Raw genomic sequence first — 27,021 nt, 5'->3', positions numbered from 1 at the left:
TGACGCTGAGACTTCACTTTAAAATGTATCCCAAGCAAAAACCAATGACTGCCAATTTAAACAAGCCATACAACTGCTTTTATCAATTTCCACTGAAAACTTTACAAAAACACATTTACTTGAAGAACAGTGGAGATAGGTTTGTATGTGTTTGTGTACACAGTTGTATGGTTTGTTTAACTTTGCAATCATTGGTTTTTGTTTGGGATATATTTTAAAGTGAAAAATCTTGGTCTCAGCATCACTCTGTTACCATGGAATCGCCCTTAGGACATTTCTAATATCATCAGAAAACAACCTTCAGAAAACAACTAATGGCCCAGAGAAGTCATGCATACAGTCAATCACATAGGCCTCTCTGCGTCCCAAATGGCACCCTATTCCCTACCCCGTGCACTACTTTTGACCAGAGTACGCTATATAGGGAATAGTGCACTATATAGGGAATTGGGTGACATTTGGGACTTATACACGTAAATGTATGCTAAGTGATGGATTGGCTAGCCAGGTCAGAAACGGTCTCTGCCCGGTACCGTGGCCCGTCAGTTCTAGAACGTGTTTATCCAAGGACAAGCATTCTTATCTTCCCATCTGTCCCCTGGAACTCTTCTAATGTGTGAGACAGGTGGCCCGCTCCATGTTTAGAGCCCGTCGGGTCCAAATACGATTAAGAAGTCAAATTAAGCGGCCGTGGTAAATATGAATGCTATATTTAGGTGTGGGAGAAACAGAGAAACTGAAAACAATCCCTGCTAACTGCCGGCCAGAGTGTAAATACATGGAGAGAGAGTGACTGGATGGAGACTGAGGAATGGACCATTCTAATCTGATAGCTTGGACTTGAGTTGATAGGCTGGCTGGGAGAGACACAGGTTTAGAGTGAGAGGTAGCAGGCATGCCTGTGCAGGGTTGGCTGAGAGACAGACAGAGGCAGGTGAGACTGGTGTGGATCAGAGTGTCTACATACAGAGATCTCTATACAGAGATAGTATGCAGATAGTAGGTAGCCTTTATAGAGACACAGGGACCCCCCCCCCCCACCACCACAGACACTGTAGCATGTGGACATACCACTTCATACCATTTAGTAATTTCATCTATGTGAATGGCAATATTTTTTGCTCAACAAATGTTGAAATGAATAAAAGTGTTTTCGCTGTCTTTTGTGTGTCACAACTTCCGATGAATAAAAAAAAGAGAATTCTCATATTCAAAGGGTACCATGGCCCTGGTCGTAAATCGTATCCCTTAACACCAGCCTATTTAGCTTTCAATTACTGTTAAAAGCAGTCAGGATGATATAACTAACTCTTCCGCTGTTTATGACTGATCATTAAAACTATCTATAAAACTGCATCATTCAAAGGTTCATGGCTGAAGAGTTAAACATACTCAGACAGTTCATCTCGCTCTGGGCCGACGTAGAGAACGGCAGCGTCTAAAAAGTGGAACCTTAACAGGGGAAATTGCCTGGGGGGACGACGACTATGAGCGATAGTGATTGTGTGAGTGGACACATGGGAAGTAAAGGCCTATAAATGCACCATGTCTATAGCGCCGCTCTTCCACCGTGATAGAGTTCAGCTGATAGCAGAAGCAATCTAAGAAACGCTTTCACAGTTGAATCTTTCAACCGAGCTTACTCTGCTGACTTTTACATTTACTACCAGACAATACATTACACTCCCTTCGCAAAACACTCCGAACAAATACCTATGAGATTGATGATAGTATTGATATACAAATGACTGTATTCTAGGACGATACAAGCTTAGGAAGCCAACATTATCAATAACAAGATAAATCGCCTCGCTCCCTTCTTATTCTAAACGGAGCTACTAACATGGCGATCTGAGTTCATATGAATATGTAACTCAAAATACCTATTATTGTTCAAATAACATTCCTACATGAATAATATTTTCTGTCAAATGTTCTAGTACACTACATGACCAAAGGTATGTGGACACCTGCTCGTCGAACAACTCACTCCAAAATCATGGGCATTAATATGGAGTTGGTCCCTCCTTTGCTGATACAACAGCCACCACTTTTCTGGGAAGGCTTTCCACTAGATGTTAGAACATTGCTGCAGGGACGTGCTTCCATTCAGCCACAAGAGCATTAGTGAGGTCGGGCACTGAAGTTGGGCGACCCTGATTTAGCCCACTGCAGTAAAAGGTTAAATACCAAATTCCAATAAAAGTCAATGCCACAGAGATCGCTATGGATAATGCTTTAGATCACATATAAAATGCTTTATTAATGATAATGAACATGACTGAAAAGTCCTGTAAGGCACAGGTCCTGTAAGCGGTCTGAATGTATTCACCTTACAGTGATAATGCACTGGGAATTGAAACTGCTCTGAAGTTGCTATAACTTTAATCATCATAGTAACAAGCTGATGTCTAACTTTTAATTGGAGCTCAGACAGAATGTTGGCTTCCTGCTAGACAGGGGTAACTAATGTCTTCACCGCGTTGGATACTGGATACTACTGGGCTAGTGTAGCCTGAGGTAATGTTCAATTACTGTATACGGCATTAGTATATGCAGGCCTCTCCTCCTAAAATCTTTCCTCTCCACTCTTCTCATCACCTTTTCTCCAGTCTCCTTGTCTTTCCTTTCCTTTCCTCTTCTCTCTCCTCCTTTCCTCTTCTCTCCTACCCCCTCTTTTCAACTCCTCTCCTCTCAGTTAAATGGAAGGTAGCCTACAGCACAGAGAGACAATAGGCGCGGTTTTTCCCGACCTGTTCGTTTTCATTCAGTAGCTGTTTTTAAGGCCATGAAAGAAAGAAAGTAAAGAAGTTGAGGTCATCTGTTTCTAATACTGTACAGTAGAACACATCATTCATCACAGCCAGGTGAGCTAATGATTGACCATCATCGGATCCCTCCTTGAGTGGCTTTCTCCTGCTACACCGTAATTGTGGTACAAATCCATCACTACTGTACTGTACTAGCTATTACATCGGTAGACTGGAGTTGACTGGGTTGGGTGCAAACTGTTCTCACCAAGCTTGCTGGGTAACAACAAGTTGATGTTCCAAATCAACTGAAACTGTACTGTAAAGGTGAATGTGGAGGAAGGGAGGACGACACCTTTGAGGGTCCATTGCATCAGCATGCACCAGATTGATACGCTTCATCAATTCCTGCTAAAAACACAAAATTGCCAATTGTGTCAACACTGCTGCATCCTCTGTTTTGATTTGACTCGCCCCTCCTCCTCCTCTGCACTTTCCATGCACGAGATCAGTTGTAGCTGGTGATTTGGTTCCTGAGATTGACATATAATTACATCAAGTCCAACAGTCAAGCCAAAAGCAAAGCAAACAGCCCGTGCATGGGAAATAATGTTTTGACATAGCTGGCTGCATTCTGCATTTCATAGACATCAAATCGTTCTGTCATGGTTGGGATGACACTTTCCTTCTTCCCCTCTCTAAACCTGACGCACTTAGAAATGCTCTGCATATTTGAATATGAGCGCCCATCCTCAGAAGACCGTGTATTGATTATATTGAGACCTCTTTCACCATATAACATTACATCTAGTCCTACTTGATATGCCAAGTGTATTATCATGCAACTACAGTGTAGAGCTGTCAAAATGGATCTCCTCGGTGTCTTGAAGCCATGCTATGTACTTGAACAGTGACTGTTTGACAAGAATGACTATTCAAGCGGAATGTTTTCAAACAAGTTTGGCGTTTGCAGCGCCAAGCAGTGAGAACATGGAGCAAAACGTAGAAACGCAGAGACGCTAGATGTGTTCGATGTCTAACCAAAGCAGCATTAATAAACCTAGATTGCTTTGGATAATCGCAAGCAGAGCCTCTCCGGCAGCATCCCTAATGGTGCCATATTCCCTATATAGTGCACTTCTTTTGACCAGAGCCGTAAGAGAGTGGTGTGGTTCTGACACAACCCATATCGCTGTGACGCTCTGCATGATAGAGGAAGTGGTCCTGGCTGGTCTCGGAGGCTGGAGAGGCCATTACCCAGAGTCAGCCCGGGTTTCACAGAGCGCCATGCAGGACTAGCAGACATGTTTATTCATGGACCAATGAGCAGGAGCGACCTGCAAGGTGACTAGCTGTCAGGAGCTGCCAGAACACATACAGTGCGTTCGGAAAGTATTCAGACCCCTTCCCCTTTTCTACATTTTGTTACGTTACAGCCTTATTCTAAAATGAATTCAAAAACAAAAAATCCTCATCAATCTACACACAATACCCCATAATGACAAAGCAAAAACAGGTTTTTAGAAATGTTTGCAAATGTATTAAAATACCTTATTTACGTAAGTATATACATAGATGTGCAGGTGTGTGTGTGTGTGTGCAGGTGTGTGTGTGTGTGTGTGTGTGTGTGTGTGTGTGTGTGTGTGTGTGTGTGTGTGTGTGTGTGTGTGTGTGTGTGTGTGTGTGTGTGTGTGTGTGTGTGTGTGTGTGTGTACCAACATTGCTCTTTTTCTGAATGACGAACCCCGTATATCAAGCAAACTAGCCTTTGAATAGTTCTCACACAGATATGTTTCTCAACCACAACAAAAAAAGTTTACAAAATGAACAAATGAAACTTTCCCACTACGGTCAAAAGCTCCAGCCTCATGACTGCATTGGTGAGTTAATAACACCCAGCTCTGATGCCTAACATCAAGGCAAGGTTCTATGCCTTTTTAATCTTATCTCGTTAATACTTTAGAAAAACCTTACAGGCATATGAATCAATTAATTATGTCTGAAATGTTACCAAACGCAGCTCATGGTTTCTGCCAAATACATGTGTCAATCACGCTACCGCGGCAACAGCTGTGTAATTACAGCTAGTCCACATCTGAAGACGGCCGCAACGCCACATTCAAAGAATGTTATTGCTCCGGGGCTCACAAATTACACATTACATGCACCTGTATGAACTTAATTTGACTTTGATCTTAATTTTCTCAACACCCCCCTGTAAATTACAAATTCTGCCTTAATCCTCTTCTCCTGCACAGAGAGTAAAGGAATGGTATAGCAACAGGGCTATACTACAGAAGGTAGGCTTTTAACTAGCATGACGGAATTTAGACCCAAGTATCTTTTTCATTGAAATATTTTTTTCTTCCTAAATTGAATATATACCATTTTTCCGAACAAATATGTTTAATTATTTAGATCATTTATTCACTGGTCTAGACGTAATTGAATATAAAACTTGTTTATATTCAGTACTTTGTGTGCCTATAACAGGCTCCTGTGGGGCGGAGCAGAGTGTAGCTTAGTGGAAATGGCCTGAGGCAACAGAATTATCTTGAAGTGGAGTACTGTAGGTACACTTAGAGTAGGTGAAAATCAAACCCATCATAAATCAGTCAGTTGATTGTATTAAATATCTTAGTAAAATAATCACCATTACAACAGGTGGACACAGCAGTTATATTTCAAGTAAGAAAATGTGGTTTTATTTTGAACACTTCAACTATACTTGATTGGACTTGCCTGGTGCAATAGAACCAATAGAATAATCCCAGAAAGTGCAACGCCTCTCACCTGTGCACTCCAGACAGACTCAAGTAAACAGCAAAAAAAAAAAAAATGATTCGAAAGAAAACGGATACTATTTGAACCCAGGTCTCTTCAGAAGTACCTCAGACTACAACTTCAGGAAATCTATACAATACATTATTAAAAGACAGGCAGCAGACAAAGAAAGAAACAGGTGGATGAAGGGAGAGAGAAAAAAAATGAAAAGAAAGCAGTTTAAATAATTGAATGGTAGGCATCTAAAAAACAGTAAAAGAATCCATATAGTTTTACAATCTGAGGGAAAAGTAGGTCAGAAAAGAAGGAGGGGGGAAAAAAAAGAACATCAAAGGAAGAAAGTTGCAACAAAGTCATACAGTAGTAGCTACCATATACCAGGAGCAAGCTCATGCAATGTTCACAAGGAATCAGACAGGGAGAGCACGCTCATATACCACCACTCTGGAATATAGAGGAAGAGGAAGGAGAGAAACACATCCCAAACACTTGGAGGTAGAAAGGTGAACTTGGGAGGCAACACACACACAGCTAACATAATATAGTCATCCCAAATCAATACAAACATGGTTGAACACCCTGCCTTGAGCCTCCCTGACTACCCTTGCCAATGTGTCATATAGCTTCTACTCCTGCTGCTTCAATGGCTGCCAAGAGGGCCAACCTGAGCATGCTGAGACACACACTTAAAGGTCCAATGCAGACGTTTTCATCTCAATATCAAATCATTTCTGGATAACAATTAAGTACCTTACTGTGATTGTTTTCAATTAAAAAGGTCAAAATGAAACCAAAATAGCAACTAGGCAAAGGGAAAAACAGAAAAAAGTTTGGAAGTCTCTTTCTTATTGGACTATTAACTAATTTACTGCATGGTGATGTCACTATGTAAAGCCAAAACTCCAGCTTACACTTAAAGGGCATTATCATAATTTTCACAATTTCACATTATTATTCCAACCTTATAGCGTGGAAATATATATAAAACACATATTTTTTGTTGTTTTTGACTGCACCGGGCCTTTAAGGATGTGACGAAGCTACATATCATAAACCTATTATGATGTTTTGTCGGGTCATTCTTTGTAATTGGTCTTGAAATGTATGCTGTACAAGAGTTGTTTAGTGGTGTGTTATATCTATTTTATAAAGTGATATTAACATACATACAATACATATTGTATACTATATACAAGCATTTCAATTAATTGACAACTTATTCAGTTTGATGACAAGTCCTTCTGCATTTGTATTTTCAGCTATAAAGAAGCATGCTCATAATGGGAAGAGTATGTTTAAGACTGGAGTGTTTTAAGAGAGCCACTGCCTCCTTGGGTCCCTAACATAATCCGCACCCACATTAGTGACTCCTGTTAACACTCAATCTCCTTTCTATCCTTTAATCTCACTATCACTCTCTCATTTCGGCCATCCCTCACTCACTAGCTCCTTGGCTGACTTGTGGTATCTGTCTGGAGCCTCAGCCCACCTGGCATGAGACAGACAGGCAGACTGACAGATCAGGATGTTCTGACCTTGACCTATGACCTCTCACCCTAATCCCCCCCCCCTCCCCCCCTGACAAAAGACAAGTGTCTAAACGGCACCACTTAAACACACACAAACAGACACACACAGCTTGGTTCCTGACATGCTCTGGCTAAAGTTCCAATCCCACTCTCCCACCTAGAAAGCTATTTCAGACTTGGTTTTCAAGACTCCTTTTATATTTGCTTTGGGGGTAAAGGAACAGCTGCTATGTTCGAGTTTTATACCTGGAGTATGGAAGTTTTGCAGCTGCATGCATAAAGAATCCCCATGGCAATGGCAATGTGAGATAAGAGAGAGGGAGAGGAAGAGGGGAGGAAGAGGGGAGGGGAGGAGGAAGGATTTATGTGTTTTCAGAGCTTGTCATGCCCTAAAGAGATTCCTTAGGCAAAGCAGGCCACCTGCCACACGGTATATAAAACTCCAGTCTGCAGGCCTGTCTTGCTCTTTCTCCTACTCTAATCGGTAGCTTCACTTGGTTCTTACACAACAGAAGGTTGGTTTCTAGAGCTGGGGTTAGGACAGACATGGCGTTAAAACACGACGGAGGAAGAGGTAGCCGGTTATATCATACTGTGGGCCCTTGTCTGTCAGGTGAAAACAGGCAAACAGAAAATTGGAGACCAAGGACCATTCTGAATGGGATGTAATAATGAATAACTGTATACTGTACCTATAAATGCTTCATTTATGCACCATCAATAGAATAAACTAGACAGCTCCATCTCTACCATCTCATGTACAGCAACATCTACTCCTAGGCTAAGGGCTAACATGGATGCTCCTCAGCCCTAACTGTATAGTAGTGTATTAATGGTGATGTGTACTGAGACACAGACAGTGAGAGACTCACCCTGATCTTCCCACACCTCATCAAGGTATACAGCTCAATCCTTGTGTGCTGTTATCTAGGGGCAAGGGGTGTTTGTGTGTGTGTGTGTAAAGCAGCACATAAGGAGTAAGGGGGTGGGGGCTGGGGTTACTGAGACGGGGATCAGGGGCAAGTGGAGCGGACTGCTAGCTCACCTCAGAGAGCTTGGTAAACGAGAAGAGACAGGTGTGCTGGGGGAACCTGGGCCGCTACAGCCCTGCTCGGCCCTGCTCGGGGAAGAAGTGGCCATCCTTCTCACCCACAGCCATTTATCTCAATTTCACCCTGTGCTGCAAACCGCTTACAACACACACACGCTGTCCGGCCCGCACGTTCAGGCACCGTTTAAACTAATCATGGTGGCAGAATGGGGCCTAGCTTCATCAGCATAGAAAAACCCATCTAAACCTAGCTACATACCGCATAGTATACACAACTTTAAAGCAACACACACAGTGTTCCTCTTCATCTCAGCTGGAATTTGGCCACTACTTAGCCTGGCTAAGAAGCCATATTGCTAGTGCTGAGTTGAACCACTACTCTCAATAGCCAGATAGAGAAAGTGAGGAGCTGAAGAAAGTAAAGGCCGAGGTGGGCAGTATTCATCTGGACCCTCAGTATACTGCCTGTGTGTGTGTGTGTGTGTGTGTGTGTGTGTGTGTGTGTGTGTGTGTGTGTGTGTGTGTGTGTGTGTGTGTGTGTGTGTGTGTGTGTGTGTGTGTGTGTGTGTGTGTGTGTGTGTGTGTGTGTGTGTGTGTGCACGCACGTGCGTGAGTGAGTGCGTGCGTGTGTGAGACAGCACATAAAGGGGTCTAGGCCTGAGAGTAGGCTAATCATAAACACAGACTGTAATGACCTATTAAGAAGTGTCTTTTTCTCAAAGCGTTACATAAATCCCCTTTATTCAGGCCGACAGTAATCCTGCCGTCGCCCCTGTGCTGTACGTCAGAGGGAGAGAGGGATGGAATCCATCTGAGAGCTAGAGGAATTATGCTCCGTGTTCATTTCCTAATGTGTAAGCCTGGCTCTCTTACTACAAATGAAAAGATGTCCTCATGAAGCTGTAAGCCGGCGAGACGTCGAGACGTAGCCTCAGTGAAATACGTCACAAGTTGACTTCCGATACAAGCCTTGTATCGTCCCCAGTTTGATAACACAGAACAGGCTCGCCTGCGTTATAAAGGGACAGTCAGTGTTTCTCTGAGAGGTGTATTGTTGATCAGCTCGGAGACACAGCTTCAATGAGAGTAGGACTGTCTACATACTGCATTGTGTTTTGGATGGCAAAGGAAGAGCGGGATCCTTCATTTCAACTGGCGTTACCTACTGGAGAAGAAACATAGCTGACTCCCCTTAGATCTACTAACTCAGTATCACAAATGACATTTTTTTTAAAAGCAAAATGACATAAAAAAAGCTAAATGACATAAATAGTTCCTGTACAAAAAATAAGGAACATTACAACACAGCTTCCTGGGGTATTTTTAATTATACATGTCATTATGTGTGGCTCGAAAGCGACCATGAACTTTCTAATTTGACCACATTTAAAAACTACAGAAGCCAACATTGAAAAAAGTATAGCAACACCCAAGTGCATCTCGGCCTACATTTTGGGTTAAGTAAAGTGGAGTTATGTCATTTTATGCACAAGCCGGCATCCTTAACCATGTTCTCTCTCTAACCAGACCAGAGAGAGAGTTGGCTTGTATTGTAAAAGTATGTGTGGCAGCTGAGCTGTGCCCTGGTATGCCCCTGTCCAGAAGGAAGAAGGGAGGGCAGAGAAAGGAAGGAAGGGGGAAAGGGATGGAATTACCATGGCGATGAGGTATGTTGTTGCCCTCCTCCAAGGTGGAGTGTCTTGGGCCTAGAGGCAGAACAGGAGCTGGCATTAGCAGGCCTCTCCCAGTAAGGGTCGCTGTGGAGAAACAACGTGAAAATCTCTTAAAGCCTATAAGGAGAGAAGAAGAGTACGGAGCACAGCCATACATATACTGTCTATACATGTATGCATATGGTTCTGGTGTGAGCCCCTCTATCCCCCAAAGTCCACAAAGATCATTAATGACACATATTGATCTAAGGCAGAGACAAGATGCAGTTCCCATTTAAGTTACAAAGTAATGTGTCACTTCTTTCACAGTATTCAGTAATGATGGTGTTTCTAAACGATACTGTACCACAAGAGAACATGTAATGTACGCAAGCATGCAATCATTTCCACCAACAGTTACATGAAAACACGATGTGTGATGTTGATGGGTTGATTCAGTCACACGGAACCATATAACCATGGAAGGGAAACTTCTGTGGAGCCACATTCTCTCAAAAATTCAGACTCTCATGCGGTGATGTCAGGCAAAGTAATGCAAATCACACGTCAAAAGTATAGTACTACTACTAATAATAATAATAATTTATTTAGTTACTTTTTAGGGAATTATCTTTTTATCTTTTTAGGGAATTATCTTTTTAGGGAATTATCTTTTTAGGGAATTATTTTGAACTCTACACACCCATAAAGAGTGACTGTCACAACTGATATAGTATTCGATTGTTCATATGCCCTGCGAATCAGTGAACTGCTTCGAGGTGTGGGTGAACATTAGATACAGTATGTACCATGCAGCAAAACACTGACAGTGTCTGCACATTCTGTATGGATATTAAGACACTTGATTGGCAGGTTGACTTCATATTTGTCACCTGCGCGTCATCAGACTCCATCACCTCCCTGATTACCTTCCCTATAAATGTCACTCCCTTTGGTTCCTTCCCCAGGCGTTATTGTTTCGGGCAAAAGGTGTCATGTCTGTGCGTTTGTGGTTTCTTGTTTTGTATTACGTTCCGTTTATTTATTACAACACTCGCTGAACTAGCTTCCAGACTCTCAGCGCACACGTCACACTATTCTTGGTATGTTATTTTGAGCATGACCATGCTATATGGTTAGAATTAGAACAGGACTCGGGGATAATCCATTTGCTTGAGACACACACCTATTTTTAAGAGAATATATATATATATATATAGTGTAAAATAAAATGAGTCATTGATTTATAGACACTGGTTTTCATTCTATTTTTGATCAAGTATAATTTACAGAGGAATATTGAGGAAAGGCACATAACTAATTGTATTTAGATATATTGTCGTGTTATTGTTGTCAGGTATACATCTGCTTTAGTCCAACTCAGTACATTAGAAAAGACAGTTGCAACTCTCTCTTACAATCACAATTTAAAGCTATTGAACCCCGTCCCAGTGCTGACACGCTGTATTCCCTAGCATGCTACAGTAGCAGATACCCATGGACCTCCAGCCATTGCGCTAACACTAGTTAGCGATGGCTAGGGAAACTACCTCTAACTTCCATCATACTGGACGCAGAGACATACAATAATATCCATGAGTCCATCTGACCCTAGGGATGTAGATAAAGGCTCTCAGTGACAAAATCCCAAAGTATCCCTTTAAGGACCTCCTCACACCATCCTATTAAACAGCATGGTCTCACTATGAAGGGGGAAGCATTTACAGGAAAGAGATGGCAGCAGCTCTCTCTGGGAGCGTCACTTGCACTGTACAGCCCTCACTAGCTAGCTAGCCAGCTATCTCCCTCAAGATTGATGCGTTGCAATTTACAAACGTCTGCAAGCCACATGTCACTTAGTAGAATTTATTCCCTGCAGGTATGGGTAATGTCAGCCAGTGCAATATGCTCCACAATAGCCGCCACCACCACTGCCACTATACACTGAATGAAACTACAAAAAGACACACACACACACACACACACACACATACACACGCGCGCGCACTGACACACTCTCTGGCCTGAATGGCACAAAAAAACAGCACAATAGATGTGGTTTCAAGGCCACAAGGTAAATTGCAGACAGCGATGGGAGATTTGGACCATTTTTCAAGGCTGACTATATTACACACTGTACCGGAATTGTGTTGAAATTATACACTTTTTCACGTGGGAGAAAACGAATCCCACCAGCCCCATTCTACTCTATAAAATGTTCCAATGTGGCCTTTAGACGATTTCCTAGGAATCAGCCATGTGATTGAAAACATGTCACTTTTACACCACCCCACTGTTCCTTCTCTGTTTCCACTCTGGCAGCAGGTAATCTAGTGGTTAGAGACGCGGGCCTGCAACCAGAGGGTTGCCAGTCTGAATCCCAGGTTCCTTCTCTGTTTCCACTCTGGCAGCAGGTAATCTAGCGGTTAGAGAGGTGGGCCTGCAACCAGAGGGTTGCCAGTCTGAATCCCAGGTTCCTTCTCTGTTTCCACTCTGGTTGCAGGTAATCTAGCGGTTAGAGAGGCAGGCCTGCAACCAGAGGGTTGCCAGTCTGAATCCCAGGTTCCTTCTCTGTTTCCACTCTGGCAGCAGGTAATCTAGCGGTTAGAGACGCGGGCCTGCAACCAGAGGGTTGCCAGTCTGAATCCCAGGTTCCTTCTCTGTTTCCACTCTGGCAGCAGGTAATCTAGCGGTTAGAGAGGTGGGCCTGCAACCAGAGGGTTGCCAGTCTGAATCCCAGGTTCCTTCTCTGTTTCCACTCTGGCAGCAGGTAATCTAGCAGTTAGAGACGCGGGCCTGCAACCAGAGGGTTGCCAGTCTGAATCCCAGGTTCCTTCTCTGTTTCCACTCTGGCAGCAGGTAATCTAGCGGTTAGAGACGCGGGCCTGCAACCAGAGGGTTGCCAGTCTGAATCCCAGGTTCCTTCTCTGTTTCCACTCTGGCAGCAGGTAATCTAGCAGTTAGAGACGCGGGCCTGCAACCAGAGGGTTGCCAGTCTGAATCCCAGGTTCCTTCTCTGTTTCCACTCTGGCAGCAGGTAATCTAGCAGTTAGAGACGCGGGCCTGCAACCAGAGGGTTGCCAGTCTGAATCCCAGGTTCCTTCTCTGTTTCCACTCTGGCAGCAGGTAATCTAGCAGTTAGAGACGCGGGCCTGCAACCAGAGGGTTGCCAGTCTGAATCCCAGGTTCCTTCTCTGTTTCCACTCTGGCAGCAGGTAATCTAGCGGTTAGAGAGGCGGGCCTGCAACCAGAGGGTTGCCAGTCTGAATCCCAGGTTCCTTCTCTGTTTCCACTCTGGCAGCTGGTAATCTAGCGGTTAGAGAGGCGGGCCTGCAACCAGAGGGTTGCCAGTCTGAATCCCAGGTTCCTTCTCTGTTTCCACTCTGGCAGCTGGTAATCTAGCAGTTAGAGAGGCGGGCCTGCAACCAGAGGGTTGCCAGTCTGAATCCCAGGTTCCTTCTCTGTTTCCACTCTGGCAGCTGGTAATCTAGCGGTTAGAGAGGCGGGCCTGCAACCAGAGGGTTGCCAGTCTGAATCCCAGGTTCCTTCTCTGTTTCCACTCTGGCAGCTGGTAATCTAGCGGTTAGAGAGGCGGGCCTGCAACCAGAGGGTTGCCAGTCTGAATCCCAGGTTCCTTCTCTGTTTCCACTCTGGTGGCAGGTAATCTAGCGGTTAGAGAGGCGGGCCTGCAACCAGCCAGTCTGAATACCAGGTCCGACGGGGAACATCTGGTGGGAAGTGACTTAACCCCCCACAACAACAGCTCCCGGGCGCCCAGTGTCAGCCCCCCCCCCCCCTCTCACCTCTCCCAAATAATTGTAACTGTGTGTCTTTCGGAGAGGCTCGGTTTGAAGCGGAAGTCACATTTCAGTTGGACCTTGTGTGCAATTGACCAAAGCACCTGTGAGCCCTTAAGTTGTTTTCTCAACATGTTTTAACTTCTGACATGCAGGTCGAAAATCCACAATCCCCTGCATATAGTACTGTATATCTGAGTCTGGATTTAGACGGGTGATCTAGTCTTACTGCTAGGGGATTGGAGCTTGGTGTTTACTTGGTGTTCCTGGGCTGGACCGGGGGTAGAAAGCCTGGAAGGTCAGAACCAGAGCTATCCTGGCACCAGAGGGGTTTTCTGCAGTGAGGCATAACACTAGTGGTGCTCATTGGGTGGATAGAGAGATATAGAAAGCACTGGAGGTTTGTTGGAGGATTGTTATCCAGCCATGATGGCTCTTTGTCAAAACAGCAGCCTGATCCTCATCCTGATCAGCTCACCGCATGCCTCTGTTTCTCTGTGTGAATGAGGTCTTCAAGGGTGGATGGTGGGGCTTTCTCTCCTCTCCTCTCCTTACCTCTCCTCCCTCACCCATCCTCCCCTCCTCTCCTACCCTCTCTTCACCTTATCTCTCCTCCCTCTCCCATCCTCCCCTCCTCTCCTACCCTCTCTTCACCTCATCTCTCCTCCCTCTCCACCTCCCTCTCCCACCCCCTCTTCTCCTATCTCTCCTCACCTTCTCTCTCCTCCCTCTCCCATCCTCCCCTCCTCTCCTACCCTCTCTTCACCTTATCTCTCCTCCCTCTCCCATCCTCCCCTCCTCTCCTACCCTCTCTTCACCTTATCTCTCCTCTCCTCTCCCATCCTCCCCTCCTCTCCTACCCTCTCTTCACCTTATCTCTCCTCTCTCTCCTCTCCTTACCTCCCTCTCCCATCCTCCCCTCCTCTCCTACCCTCTCTTCACCTTATCTCTCCTCCCTCTCCCATCCTCCCCTCCTCTCCTACCCTCTCTTCACCTTATCTCTCCTCCCTCTCCCATCCTCCCCTCCTTCTCCTTACCCTCTCTTCACCTTATCTCTCCTCCCTCTCCCATCCTCTCCTACCCTCTCTTCACCTTATCTCTCCTCCCTCTCCCATCCTGCCCTCCTCTCCTACCCTCTCTTCACCTTATCTCTCCTCCCTCTCCCATCCTCCCCTCCTCTCCTACCCTCTCTTCACCTTATCTCTCCTCTCCTCTCCTTTACCTCCCTCTCCCATCCTCCTCTCCTCTCCTACCCTCTCTTCACCTTATCTCTCCTCCCTCTCCCTCCTTCCCCTCCTCTCCTACCCTTTCTTCACCTTATCTCTCCTCCCTATCTCTCCTCCCTCTCCCATCCTCCCCTCCTCTCCTACCCTCTCTTCACCTTATCTCACCTCCCTATCTCTCCTCCCTCTCCCATCCTCCCCTCCTCTCCTACCCTCTCTTCACGTTATCTCTCCTCCCTCATCTCCTCTCCTATACTCCCCTCCCTCCTCTCCTCCCCTCCTCCATCTCCTCTCCTATCCTCCCCTCCTCTCTCTTCAGCGTATCTCTCCTCCCTCTCTCCTCTCTTCCCTATCCCTCCCCTCCTCCTCTCTCTTCCTCTCTTCCCTCATCTCCTCTCCTATCCTCCCCTCCTCTCTCTTCATCTTCTCTCCTCTCCCTCTCTCTCTCTCTCTCTCTCTCTCCCTCTCTCTCTCTCCCTCTCTCTCTCTCTCTCTCTCTCTCTCTCTCTCTCTCTCTCTCTCTCTCTCTCTCTCTCTCTCTCTCTCTCTCTCTCTCTCTCTCTCTCTCTCTCTCTCTCTCTCTCTCTCTCTCTCTCTCTGAATGTGTTAACTCTGCTCTGCTCCTCTAAGGTAAGGGGCTCAAATCAAAGGGCTGAATCAGAATCGTTGAGCGACGTACAAACAAACAAAGCAAATAAAAAAACAGCCAATGAGGTCTACATCATCAGTCTTCAACAGAGACATGCAGCAGGAAACAACCAAACCCCCTGCTGAGAAACACTTTCCTCAAACCTGTCATTCATTGACAAGACAGGGGGACAACATTGTAGGCTATTTTGCTCTGTGAAACAACAACAACCTGGCACCTATGGAGAGGATACAGAGACCCATGGAGCCAGATATGAGTAGAGGAGCACAGACACCCATGGAGCCAGACATGAGTAGAGGAGCACAGACACCCATGGAGCCAGACATGAGTAGAGGAGCACAGAGACCCATGGAGCCAGACATGAGTAGAGGAGCACAGAGACCCATGGAGCCAGACATGAGTAGAGGAACACAGAGACCCATGGAGCCAGACATGAGTAGAGGAGCACAGACACCCATGGAGCCAGACATGAGTAGAGGAGCACAGAGACCCATGGAGCCAGACATGAGTAGAGGAGCACAGACACCCATGGAGCCAGACATGAGTAGAGGAGCACAGAGACCCATGGAGCCAGACATGAGTAGAGGAGCACAGAGACCCATGGAGCCAGACATGAGTAGAGGAGCACAGAGACCCATGGAGCCAGACATGAGTAGAGGAGCACAGAGAGGAGCCACAGAGACCCATGGAGCCAGACATGAGTAGAGGAGCACAGACACCCATGGAGCCAGACATGAGTAGAGGAGCACAGAGACCCATGGAGCCAGACATGAGTAGAGGAGCACAGAGACCCATGGAGCCAGACATGAGTAGAGGAGCACAGAGACCCATGGAGCCAGACATGAGTAGAGGAGCACAGACACCCATGGAGCCAGACATGAGTAGAGGAGCACAGAGACCCATGGAGCCAGACATGAGTAGAGGAGCACAGAGACCCATGGAGCCAGACATGAGTAGAGGAGCACAGACACCCATGGAGCCAGACATGAGTAGAGGAGCACAGACACCCATGGAGCCAGACATGAGTAGAGGAGCACAGAGACCCATGGAGCCAGACATGAGTAGAGGAGCACAGAGACCCATGGAGCCAGACATGAGTAGAGGAGCACAGAGACCCATGGAGCCAGACATGAGTAGAGGAGCACAGACACCCATGGAGCCAGACATGAGTAGAGGAGCACAGACACCCATGGAGCCAGACATGAGTAGAGGAGCACAGAGACCCATGGAGCCAGACATGAGTAGAGGAGCACAGAGACCCATGGAGCCAGACATGAGTAGAGGAGCACAGAGACCCATGGAGCCAGACATGAGTAGAGGAGCACAGAGACCCATGGAGCCAGACATGAGTAGAGGAGCACAGAGACCCATGGAGCCAGACATGAGTAGAGGAGCACAGAGACCCATGGAGCCAGACATGAGTAGAGGAGCACAGAGACCCATGGAGCCAGACATGAGTAGAGGAGCACAGAGACCCATGGAGCCAGACATGAGTAGAGGTGTATTGGGTTCTGCGGTGATGATGAAAAATATTTGCTGGAGCCTGGCGATAGTAAGTGGCTGATGAATAAGAGTGGTCAGACCCCAGGAAGAGCAACCTCCCGCTGTTAAACCACACACACACACACACACACACACACACACACACACACACACACACACACACACACACACACACACACACACACACACACACACACACACACACACACACACACACACACACACACACACACACACACACACACACACACACATAGGAGGAGGGACCGTCTCCCACTATTAAACCACCGCAGAGGAAGTCCCAGCCCCTCCTCAGAACCCAACCCTCCCCTGGCTGGCTGACATGTTTATTAGGCCTTTATATTGACTCCAGGATCGGGTGGTTGGGGCCAGCCAGTTGATTTAAAAGGCCTTTTATCGATGTCATCTGGAGGACTGAGGTGAGTGACATTTACAGGTAAATTCTCTCCCTGTACCGCCAGACTACTACAATAACACAGTCCTTCCACCGGTTAACTGACCACACCTCCATAGTACCTCTCCCTCTCCATGCTGCATGGCGCTGGGAAGAGATCAATCTTACGTAGGGAGGCCATCGACTGAGACTATGTGGTTAACCCTTCATTGGGTTGGAGGGGAGTTAACAGCTTTCCCAAGGGGGAGAGCGCTGTCTGATTTCAGCTTAACAGAAACTCTCCTCACATAAAACGTATCATGTAATGTAACTAATTGCCCTACCAAACAATACACAAGGGACCTACATTATGGTTAGGCTACTGTTGAGCCATGCACTGCATCAAAATGTATAATTAATTGGTAAGACTAGTGAGTATAATTAAGTATAGTATGGCGGAAGACAAGTTCAAAACGTTCAAACTTTCGTCCATTTAATTGGTCTAAGAAATATATTAACTACAAAATGTAGAGTACAACACGGGGGCATGTTGTGACTATGTACCACATTAGAATGTCAAGTGTATCAGTTCTCCAAGCTTGTAGATCATCCACTGTGTAAAGAGAGGGAATATCTTCTCTGTATGCTGTCTGTCTGTCTCAATGAATATTTAACCACTACATGAGTCCTGGCATCCAGCCAGCAGACAGGGTCTAACGTTCCCTGATATCAAAGCTACACTACACACTGCATTCGGAAAGTGTTCAGGCCGCTTGACTTTTTCCACATTTTGTTACGTTAAAGCCTTATTCTATAATGGATTAAATTACACTTTTTTTATCATCAATCTCCACACAATACCCTATAATGACAAAGTGAAAATTGTTTTTAGATTTTTTTTTGCAAATGTATTAAAAATGAAAAATGAATTCTTTACATAAGTATTCAGACCCTTTGCTATGAGTCTCGCAATTGAGCTCAGGTGCATCTTGTTTCCGTTGGCCATCCTTGAGATGTTTCTACAACTTGATTGGAGTCCACCTGTGGTAAATTCAATTGATTGGACATGATTTTGAAAGGCGCCCACCTGTCTATATAAGGTCTCACAGTTGACAGTGTATGTCAGAGCAAAAAACAATCCATGAGGTCGAAGGAGAGCTCCGAGACAGGATTGTGTCGAGGCACAGATATGGGGAAGGGTACCAAAACATTTCTGCAGCATTGAAGGTCCCCAAGAACACAGTGGCCTCACTCTTGAATGGAAGAAGTTTGGAACCACCAAAACTCTCCTTAGAGCTGGTCGCCCGGCCAAACTGGTTAAATCGGTGGAGAAGGGCCTTGGTTAGGGAGGTGACCAAGAAACCGATGGTCACTCTGAGAGAGCTCCAGAGTTCCTCTGTGGAGATGGGAGAACCTTCCAGAAGGACAACCATCTAAGGAACAGCACTGAATGCCAAGCACCACATTGGCCTGAATGCCAAGCACCACATGTAGAAGAAACCTGGCACCATCCCTACCTGTGAAGCATGGTGGTGGCAGCATCTTGCTGTGGGGATGTTTTTCAGTGGCAGTGACTGGGAGACAGTGAGATCCTTGATGAAAACCTGCTCCAGAGCAATTAGGACCTCAGACTGAGGGCGAAGGTCCACCTTCCAATAGGACAATGACCAAAAGCACACAGCCAAGGCCCGGACTTGAACCCGATCAAACATCTCTGGAGAGACCTGAAAATAGCTGTGCAGCAACACTCCCCATCCAACCTGACAGAGCTTGAGAGGATCTACAGAGGAAAATGGGAGAAACTCACCAAATACAGATGTGCCAAGCTTGTAGCGTCTTACCCAAGAGGCCTCTAGGCTGTAATCGGAGCTAAAGGTGCTCCAACAAAGTACTGAGTAAAGGGTCTGAATACTTATGTAAATGTGATATTTCAGTTTTGAATTTTTTATACATTTGCAAAAATGTAAAAAAACATGTTTTTGCTTTGTCATTGTGAGGTATTGTGTGTAGATTGATGAAGAAACTTTTTTTTAAATTATTATTTTAAAATGAGGCTGTAACGTAACAAAATGTGGAAAAACTCAAGGGGTCTGAATACTTTCCGAATGCACTGTATATACAAAACGTATGTGGACACGACTTTTGATTTGGCTATTTCAACGTGGCACCGTCACAGGATGCCACCTTTTCAACAAGTCAGTTCATCAAATGTCTGCTTTGCTTAAGCTGCCCCGGTCAAATACAAGTGCTGTTATTGTAAAGTGGAAACATCTAGGAGCAACAACGGTCAGCCGCGAAGTGGTAGGCCACACAAGCTCATAGAACAGGACCGCCAGATGCTGAAGCGCATAGCTAATGAAAAGCATCTGTCCTCGGTTGCAACACTCACTATCGAGTTCCTGGAGGCAACGTCAGCACAAAAACTGTTCGTTGGGAGCTTCATGAAATGGGTTTCCATGGCCGAGCAGGCGCACACAAGCTTAAGATCACCATGCGCAATGCCAAGCGTTGGCTGGAGTGGTGCAAAGCTTACCTCCATTGGATTCTGGAGCAGAGGAAACGTGTTCTCTGGAGAGATGAATCACGCTTCAGACCTCTTAGTCCCAGTGAAGGGAAATCTTAACGCTACAGCATACAATGACATTCTAGATGATTCTGTGCTTCCAACTTGGGGAAGGCCCTTTCCTGTTTCAGCATGACAATGCACGAAGCGAGGTCCATACATATGTGGTTTGTTGAGATCGGTGTGGAAGAACTTGACTGGCCTGCACAGAGCCCTGACCTCAACCCCATCGAACACCTTTGAGATTAATTGGAACGCCGACTGCGAGCCAGGCCTAATCGCCCAACATCAGTGCCCGACCTCACTGATGCTTTTTGTGGCTGAATGGAAGCAAGTCCCCACAGCAATGTTTCAACATCTAGTGGAAAGCCTTCCCAGAAGAGTGGAGGGTGTTATAGCAGGAAAGGAGGGACCAACTCCACAGTAATGCCCGTGATTTTGAAATGAGACGGTCGACGAGCAGGTGTCCACATGCCTTTGTAGTGTATGACGCACACACGCTCACGTTTCCCCCTTCACGCCACGCAAAACAGATCACACACTGCTTTATGCAGATGTTCTAGACTTCCTCTATAGTGACCACCACGCTACTCTACTCTTCACCGATCCAAATCCTTGTTAGGCAAAGGTTGCTCTGACATTTTGTTGAAGTGATTGAACGCTGTATTACTGTAATATATTTCATCCGAGGGGCCTGGGCTGTTAACTGGGACTCTTAGTGGTACTTGACAGACCATCACAGAGTGTATAAACCCTGAAGAGTGGAGGGAGTGGATAGGCTCTTAGATACTACTGTCACATTCAGGAATTGTTCCCGATGAATTATACAGGAATGTGCAATTGTGCCGGAGAGAGAAAGGCTTTCATGGCTATCAGCAGCACATTGGTGGAAGGGCTCCAATATTCAATAAATCCCTTGCATGGTGACACCATTTCAAATGTTCAATGGCATTTAATTGGTGATGAAAGGACACATATCTTCGCATCCTCAATCCCAACAGTATTGGGAGAGCTGTCTGATGGCTGGCCTGTACACTTGCCTGTCTGTCCCACCTCTGGTTCCTGAGCTGGCCTCCTCCCAGGCTCACAGCTACGAGGCTGAATGATTAACCACAGTCTAGTGCTCCACATCAAACCTGCACAGTCTGCACACCACAATGCCCTGCACGGGAGAGACAGAGGGCCACGCCATCTCTACACAACGCTGTCATTCACTCACCCATACACTGACAAACACTCTCTGCTGGTTGCAGGACACAGCGCTGGGCTGAGGACAAAGGCAGAGGTAGTCAGAGATACCGTTCCTCTCCTTGGCTGTGACAACAGGAAGCCACCACTACTTAATCAGCAACAAAAGAGTCTTGGAAAGCAATGTCACACAAGCCCTTTTCAGTGGTCATCTCCTTTGGACGATGTACCACGTAAACAGACATGTACAGACATGTCCAGACACAGGGAGAGAAGGCAGCCATTGGTACACCTATAACCCATCCATATGGTTAGTAAACACTGTATTATTGTATGAAGAAGACAATGGCGGCCTCATTCCTTACATGCTCTTATCATAAGGATGCCAGTCAGTCACTAAGTGGGTGAAACAGCAGTAGTTGGTTAGAGTGATACCTTGAACCAAAGTGTCTCTATTCTCTTCCTAAATGTTTTAGCTCAACTGCGGTGAATGTCAAATATGGGTTTAGAGGTGCCACTTCCAGTATGCACAGAGACACTGTGATTGCTACTGCCAAAGGGTGTGTGTGTGTGTGTGTGTGTGTGTGTGTGTGTGTGTGTGTGAGTCACACAGTGTGTCTGAGATGGAGAGGTAGTCTGATAGACACCCCGGTGATCCGTAGGTTGTGTTGGTTCTGTCTGTGGCGCTGTCTGAAACCCAGGCATCAGGAGACAGAGAATCAGGCAGTGTAAGCCCTGGCAAACCGACTTGAATCTGCAAATAGAAATACTTGCGACGCCACTCGAGACCTCAAGACTGTTCATTTGACATCTTCTGTGATGAAAGACTACAGCATCGACTGATAGAGAACATGTCATGTCAATTGGTTTCCAATTGCAATGCCTGTTGTATAATGAAAGTCGATGCGACACAAGATCAGGTTCATGCTCCTCCTGTCGTCCAGCTCTACAATGTGTCAGGATTACGAAGAGGCTAGACTTAAGTCCCATTTTACTGCAGCACAACAACCAATACTAGGAAAAATACTAGGAAATATTCCGCTATTCTGTTCTCCTCCAAGGAATGGAAAGTATGTCTTAACCGAGAAAATGAATCATATTTAAATAGTTATACGTGTTAAAGAGAGGAGATACAATCATTTTTGCTTAATGCGTAATTAACTCCTGACTGAGAATAATTCATTCCTTCAAGTCAAAGGAGGGATTGAAAAAGGAGGGATGAAAAAGGGGGGATGAAAAAGGAGGGATGAAAAGGGAGGGATGAATAAGGAGATATCGCCCTCTTCTGTGACTGTCATTGTTGTAATTCACTGTTGTGACACCTGCGGTCACTCTGACCTTCAGCAGCCAATCAGGCTGTTTACTCAGCCTCAACCACACTCTCTCATTGGACTGGGGGAAATTATCACAACCATTATTCAAACAAGACAGCAGCAGCCACAGAGAGAGAGAGAGAGAGAGAGAGATGGCAAGAGAGAGAGAGAGAGAGAGAGAGAGAGAGAGAGAGAGAGAGAGAGAGAGAGAGATGGCGAGAGAGAGAGAGAGATAGGGGAAAGAGACTTCAGTTCTCAGTCCTTCCTCCTCCTTCAACTCAGTCACGGAGGAGGGAGAGACAACTCAGAGGAGAGACGGTTGAAAAGAAAGTCCAACTTCTGAAAGTTCTTAGACGTGACAAAAGCAGTGCCAGGCGGCAAAAACAAAACCCAGTTAAAAGAAGTGTTGTTTGCTCTCTAGCTTTGTCTGCCTCGCTCTTGAAAGAGCGACTTCAAATCATATTTAATTCCTATTCAAGTGTAAAGTGTCTGATATGCAGATGGAGCTACGCCGAATATACAGTAAATACATATTGAATTCCAGGGGACAATTCACGACAAATCTGTCAGAACCACAACTTGTGCCTTCACAATATGCACAGAGGAACAAAAACACGACTTTGAATTTCCTAATGATTACCATTAGGAGGTACTTCAAAATAGTGAAAACACTGACTCTAGATGTATCAGTACTGAGAGACAGAGAGAGAGAGAGAGAGAGAGAGAGAGAGGGACAGGGAGAGAGCGAGAGAGGGAGAGAGAGGGGGACAGAGAAAGAGAGAGATGGGGGACAGAGAGCGAAACGGAGAGAAAGGGAGAGAGAGAGAGAGAGAGAGAGAGAGAGAGAGAGAGAGAGAGAGAGAGATGTTGACCACAGCTGCCGCCCAGCTCAGTACACTACCTATGTCTATCTGTAGCAGTAGGAATACCACTAGGTCTATTATCCTGGACCTGTGGCTGGGTCCAGGTCAGAGGCAGCGATGTTCAATTAAGCCCTGAGCTATTTGTGTGTGTACAGTGGTACTTTCTCCTGCGATTCTCCATTATGCCAACAATATTCCCTGTCATATTTGATTTGCAGGGCGATGCAGCAAGACTAGAGTGGTTCTGGGAGAGTGTCAGTCACGGCAGGAGGGAGGGAGGGAGGGAGGGAGGGAGGGAGGGAAAATAAGATTTGGTCATTGACTGCATCAGGGAGCTGAGCTGCATCATTGTCCTGTGCCGCCTGCGTTCGTTCTGAAATCACGTCAAGTAGAGGTACCATTATAATTATTGTCTGTGTGCTACTGGAGCAAATCAAGGCTTCTCTGTCTGTAGCTCGTTAATAAAATCTGAAGAATAACAATTACAAGCTATTACTTGAGAAAAGCAGCAGAAAAGCAATTGATACAGCTGGAATGCAGCCAAATAGCTTCCGCACCAATTAGAGTGCCGTCTCATCGCCTCTCTTCCGCCTTTTCTTGTTACAGGAAATATTTGAGGGCAAACAACCTCAACCATCATTTGCATGGAGTGTCATTTTGCCGCAACCGATTAGATAGAAAGGGCCAAGTTCCTGCCCTCATAAAATAAAACATCTGGAGATGCCTTAACATATATTACGTATGTATTTATGCATGACTGTATTTATGCATGTCAATCCAGAGTGAGGGGAAAGGGATGCTCAGAGCACCTGAAATATCCAGGACCAATCAGTCAGGACCATTCATTTGCATGGCTCTATATGGTTTCTCTGCAAAGAGAACATGATGTTATCAAATTCTAGAATCAGCTTCCTTTGATGGCGAGCGTGTTTATTTGGGATGGGGAGGCAGGAGGGGGGGAGCGACACGTCTCGGAGACCGTGAATGACATGAACACCGGCACTGGGGAGCTATGGGGTTCTTAAGCGGGGGGGTGAGGAGGGGAGGGAAGGGATTGAGTGAGCTGAGAGAGAGGGCTGGTGAGAGGGGGTGGAGAAAGGGAGAGAGACTGTCAGGATGGGTGTGATGGAGGAAGGAAGGGAGGGAGGGAGTGTTGGAGCTGAGAGAGTGAGGGATGCTCGGTGCTCAGTGCCCAGCATGACTCCCAGTCACACAGATTAGACATTCCCTGTGAAACAGCTTCCTCCTCTCAGTCTCTCAGCCTCATCACCTGACGAACAGACAGCCAGTCACACAGTAATGCTCCTACAGCCTCCCTGCCACCAGCAGGCTCCCTATGGCTGGCAGACTACAGCTGATGACCACGAGAAAGAACCCCCTGATGAAATACCGTAGGCTGTCTTCTCATCTGATCTCTTGGGGACAATGTGAGCGTATCTCATCCGACATGACGTTATCTGACGGGGGATATAATAATCTGTTGACATAGAGTTTTGCAGAGTGATGTAAGCACTTCAGCCTTTACTGACTTTGACGAGCCTGAATGCTGAACGTTATAAGTGGGCAGAGATTTAGTCATGTTTACATAGTGCAAACCATAACAAAAAAGTAAAATTGTGATTTTGAATGATCTTAAATGTATTTCAACAATTGTAAATGGATGCAGACTGTTCTCAGAGACAGTGAACAGAGGTTTTGACATGTATTTAAACACCTCTGATTAACATACAAACACAATTAGGCATTTGACAGTTTCAGTAACACAATACAGAGTTGTAAAATCTTAATATGAGGAGAACATTCCTGCAATGCAATACATGTCAAACGTAGGGTTGTTGAGGTTTAAAATGACTCCTGAAGTTTGCAAATGTCCGCTTTGAAATGTCAGACTTGTATCAAACCCTACAGAAAATGTTCATTCATTACAAATACACATACTAATTCAAATGTCCTGTTGCTGCAGGATTATTTTCCTGCTGTAGCAAAACTGGCTCAAATGAAGATGCTACATCTGCAACTGTAGCTCTGCTGACAACAAACCATTTACATTTTAACATGTAATTGCTGGTTTGTGATAAAACTAGCTCAGCAGAATACAAGTAGCCTAAAGGTCCTAGAACAAGTCTCCTTGCTCATTTTGTTGACAACCTTTTAATAAAACATGCCACCACATACAATTCATCTGAGACCTGCAATTTCCTCCTGCTTTGCATCGCTGGTAGCTACGGTTTCTAAAAATATTTGACAAAAATATTCCCCCATGCTGGAGCACCATGCCGTAGTATTAACTACAAGGTCTGCAATCTCACCTTAATTGTGGATTATACACAGAAAGAAACAGCATGGAGAGGATTTAGAGAGCGAAGGAGAGGAGAGAGTGCGTGTCAGGGCCCTGCAGGCTGCAGCAGGGATGTGGAAACAGTGAACCACGCTGGCGCAGACTGCTGCTTTCATCATCTGGGAATTGATTCTGTGGGTTCGTGTCACAACAAACAGAGATCAAACCGGGAATTTGACACAACAAACTTGTCACTACTTCTGGTGCATTAAGCTTACTAATGAACAATAAAATACCAATCAAATGATTTTGTCCTTTTTTTCTCCCCACTTGGGGAGATTACACAAGGTACACATCCTCTCTGTGAGAACAAACATCTGACAGAGCGGAGGAGAAGCCCAACAGTCAGCCAGGTGCACTGCAATGGAGGCTAGTCTCCTACAACACCGAGTTATTATTATCCAGAGTCTGGAAACAGATCAGGAATGTGTCAGATCTTGACCAATGGCCAGCACAAAACAGTTTATCTACAACCAATTAACCTCTGGTGAAGTGTTGCCAGTGACACCGTAACGGCTCCAGATCTGGCATCAGCCGGCACCAGCCAGCCAGCCCAGCCAGCCATCTCCCGCAGACCCACTCAAATGTGGGTGAAGAGTGAAGAGACCCTATCGTTAGGGCCACATCATGGACTGACCAGGGAAAGCTGTGGGCCCTAGGCCTCTGTTAGGGCCCTGCTGACCAGCAAAACCTCTTAGCTCTATAGTAGCTCTGGTCCTGGTCCAGCCATGTGTGTTGAACAGAGACCTGTACAGTACCTCTGGTCAAGAAGTAATGTGTTGAAGAGAGAGAGAGAGAGAGAGAGAGAGAGAGAGAGAGAGAGAGAGAGAGAGAGAGAGAGAGAGAGAGAGCTGCTGTTGGACAGCCCAGTGTTTCAGTGTTACTGTGTTGACATAGTGATGAGGCTTTCTGCCAAACAACTGCAAGCAAGACCAAGCAGGGGAGAGGGGAGGAAAGAAGAGGACTCCCTTCCCTCTCTCTCACTCTCTCTCTCTCTCTCTCTCTCTCTCTCTCTCTCTCTCTCTCTCTCTCTCTCTCTCTCTCTCTCTCTCTCTCTCTCTCTCTCTCTCTCTCTCTCTCTCTCTCTCTCTCTCTCTCTCTCTCTCTCACTAACTCTCGCCCTCTCTCCTTCTCCTCCATTCCTCATATGATGACAACTCTTATTGGACAGAGAAAAATATCCCCCTGCCTCCCTCTACCAATACCACACATGTTCCATAAACAAAGATAAAAGAGTACATATAATTAAGCCCTGCCTAGCAAAACGTCTGGAAAGCAGAAAACCTTTGGGCGAGCAGCATTTTGCAGTCACGGTCAGTGGTTCTCTCTTTATAAGGACTAATCTGAATGGCTGGCAAGAGATGGGGGAGTACCAGAGGCATGATGAATCTGCTCTGATGGATGAAGGGAACGGAGTCTAAACT

The 27,021-nt window shown here is 45.8% G+C and overlaps 1 protein-coding gene across 7 annotated transcripts in view; it reads right to left on the bottom strand.

The window, feature by feature from the left end:
• LOC118362194 (neuronal PAS domain-containing protein 3) overlaps window positions 1-27,021 on the bottom strand; it is a 410,864-nt gene that overhangs the window by 315,826 nt on the left and 68,017 nt on the right. For 6 of the 7 annotated variants that reach the window (XM_052486440.1, XM_052486439.1, XM_052486441.1 and 3 more), the window contains one exon: window positions 9,770-9,871. The exons of the other annotated variant lie outside the window; for it this stretch is intronic. In XM_052486440.1, coding sequence (XP_052342400.1) covers window positions 9,770-9,871 — 102 coding nt within the window. The remainder of the gene's footprint in view (window positions 1-9,769; window positions 9,872-27,021) is intronic. 7 annotated transcript variants of the gene reach the window in all.

Source organism: Oncorhynchus keta, chromosome 29 (genome assembly GCF_023373465.1).
Source record: "Oncorhynchus keta strain PuntledgeMale-10-30-2019 chromosome 29, Oket_V2, whole genome shotgun sequence".
Taxonomy (NCBI): Eukaryota; Metazoa; Chordata; class Actinopteri; order Salmoniformes; family Salmonidae; genus Oncorhynchus; species Oncorhynchus keta.
The sequence above is the reverse complement of the archived record's forward strand: the minus strand, read 5'-3'. Positions and strand labels throughout refer to the sequence as shown.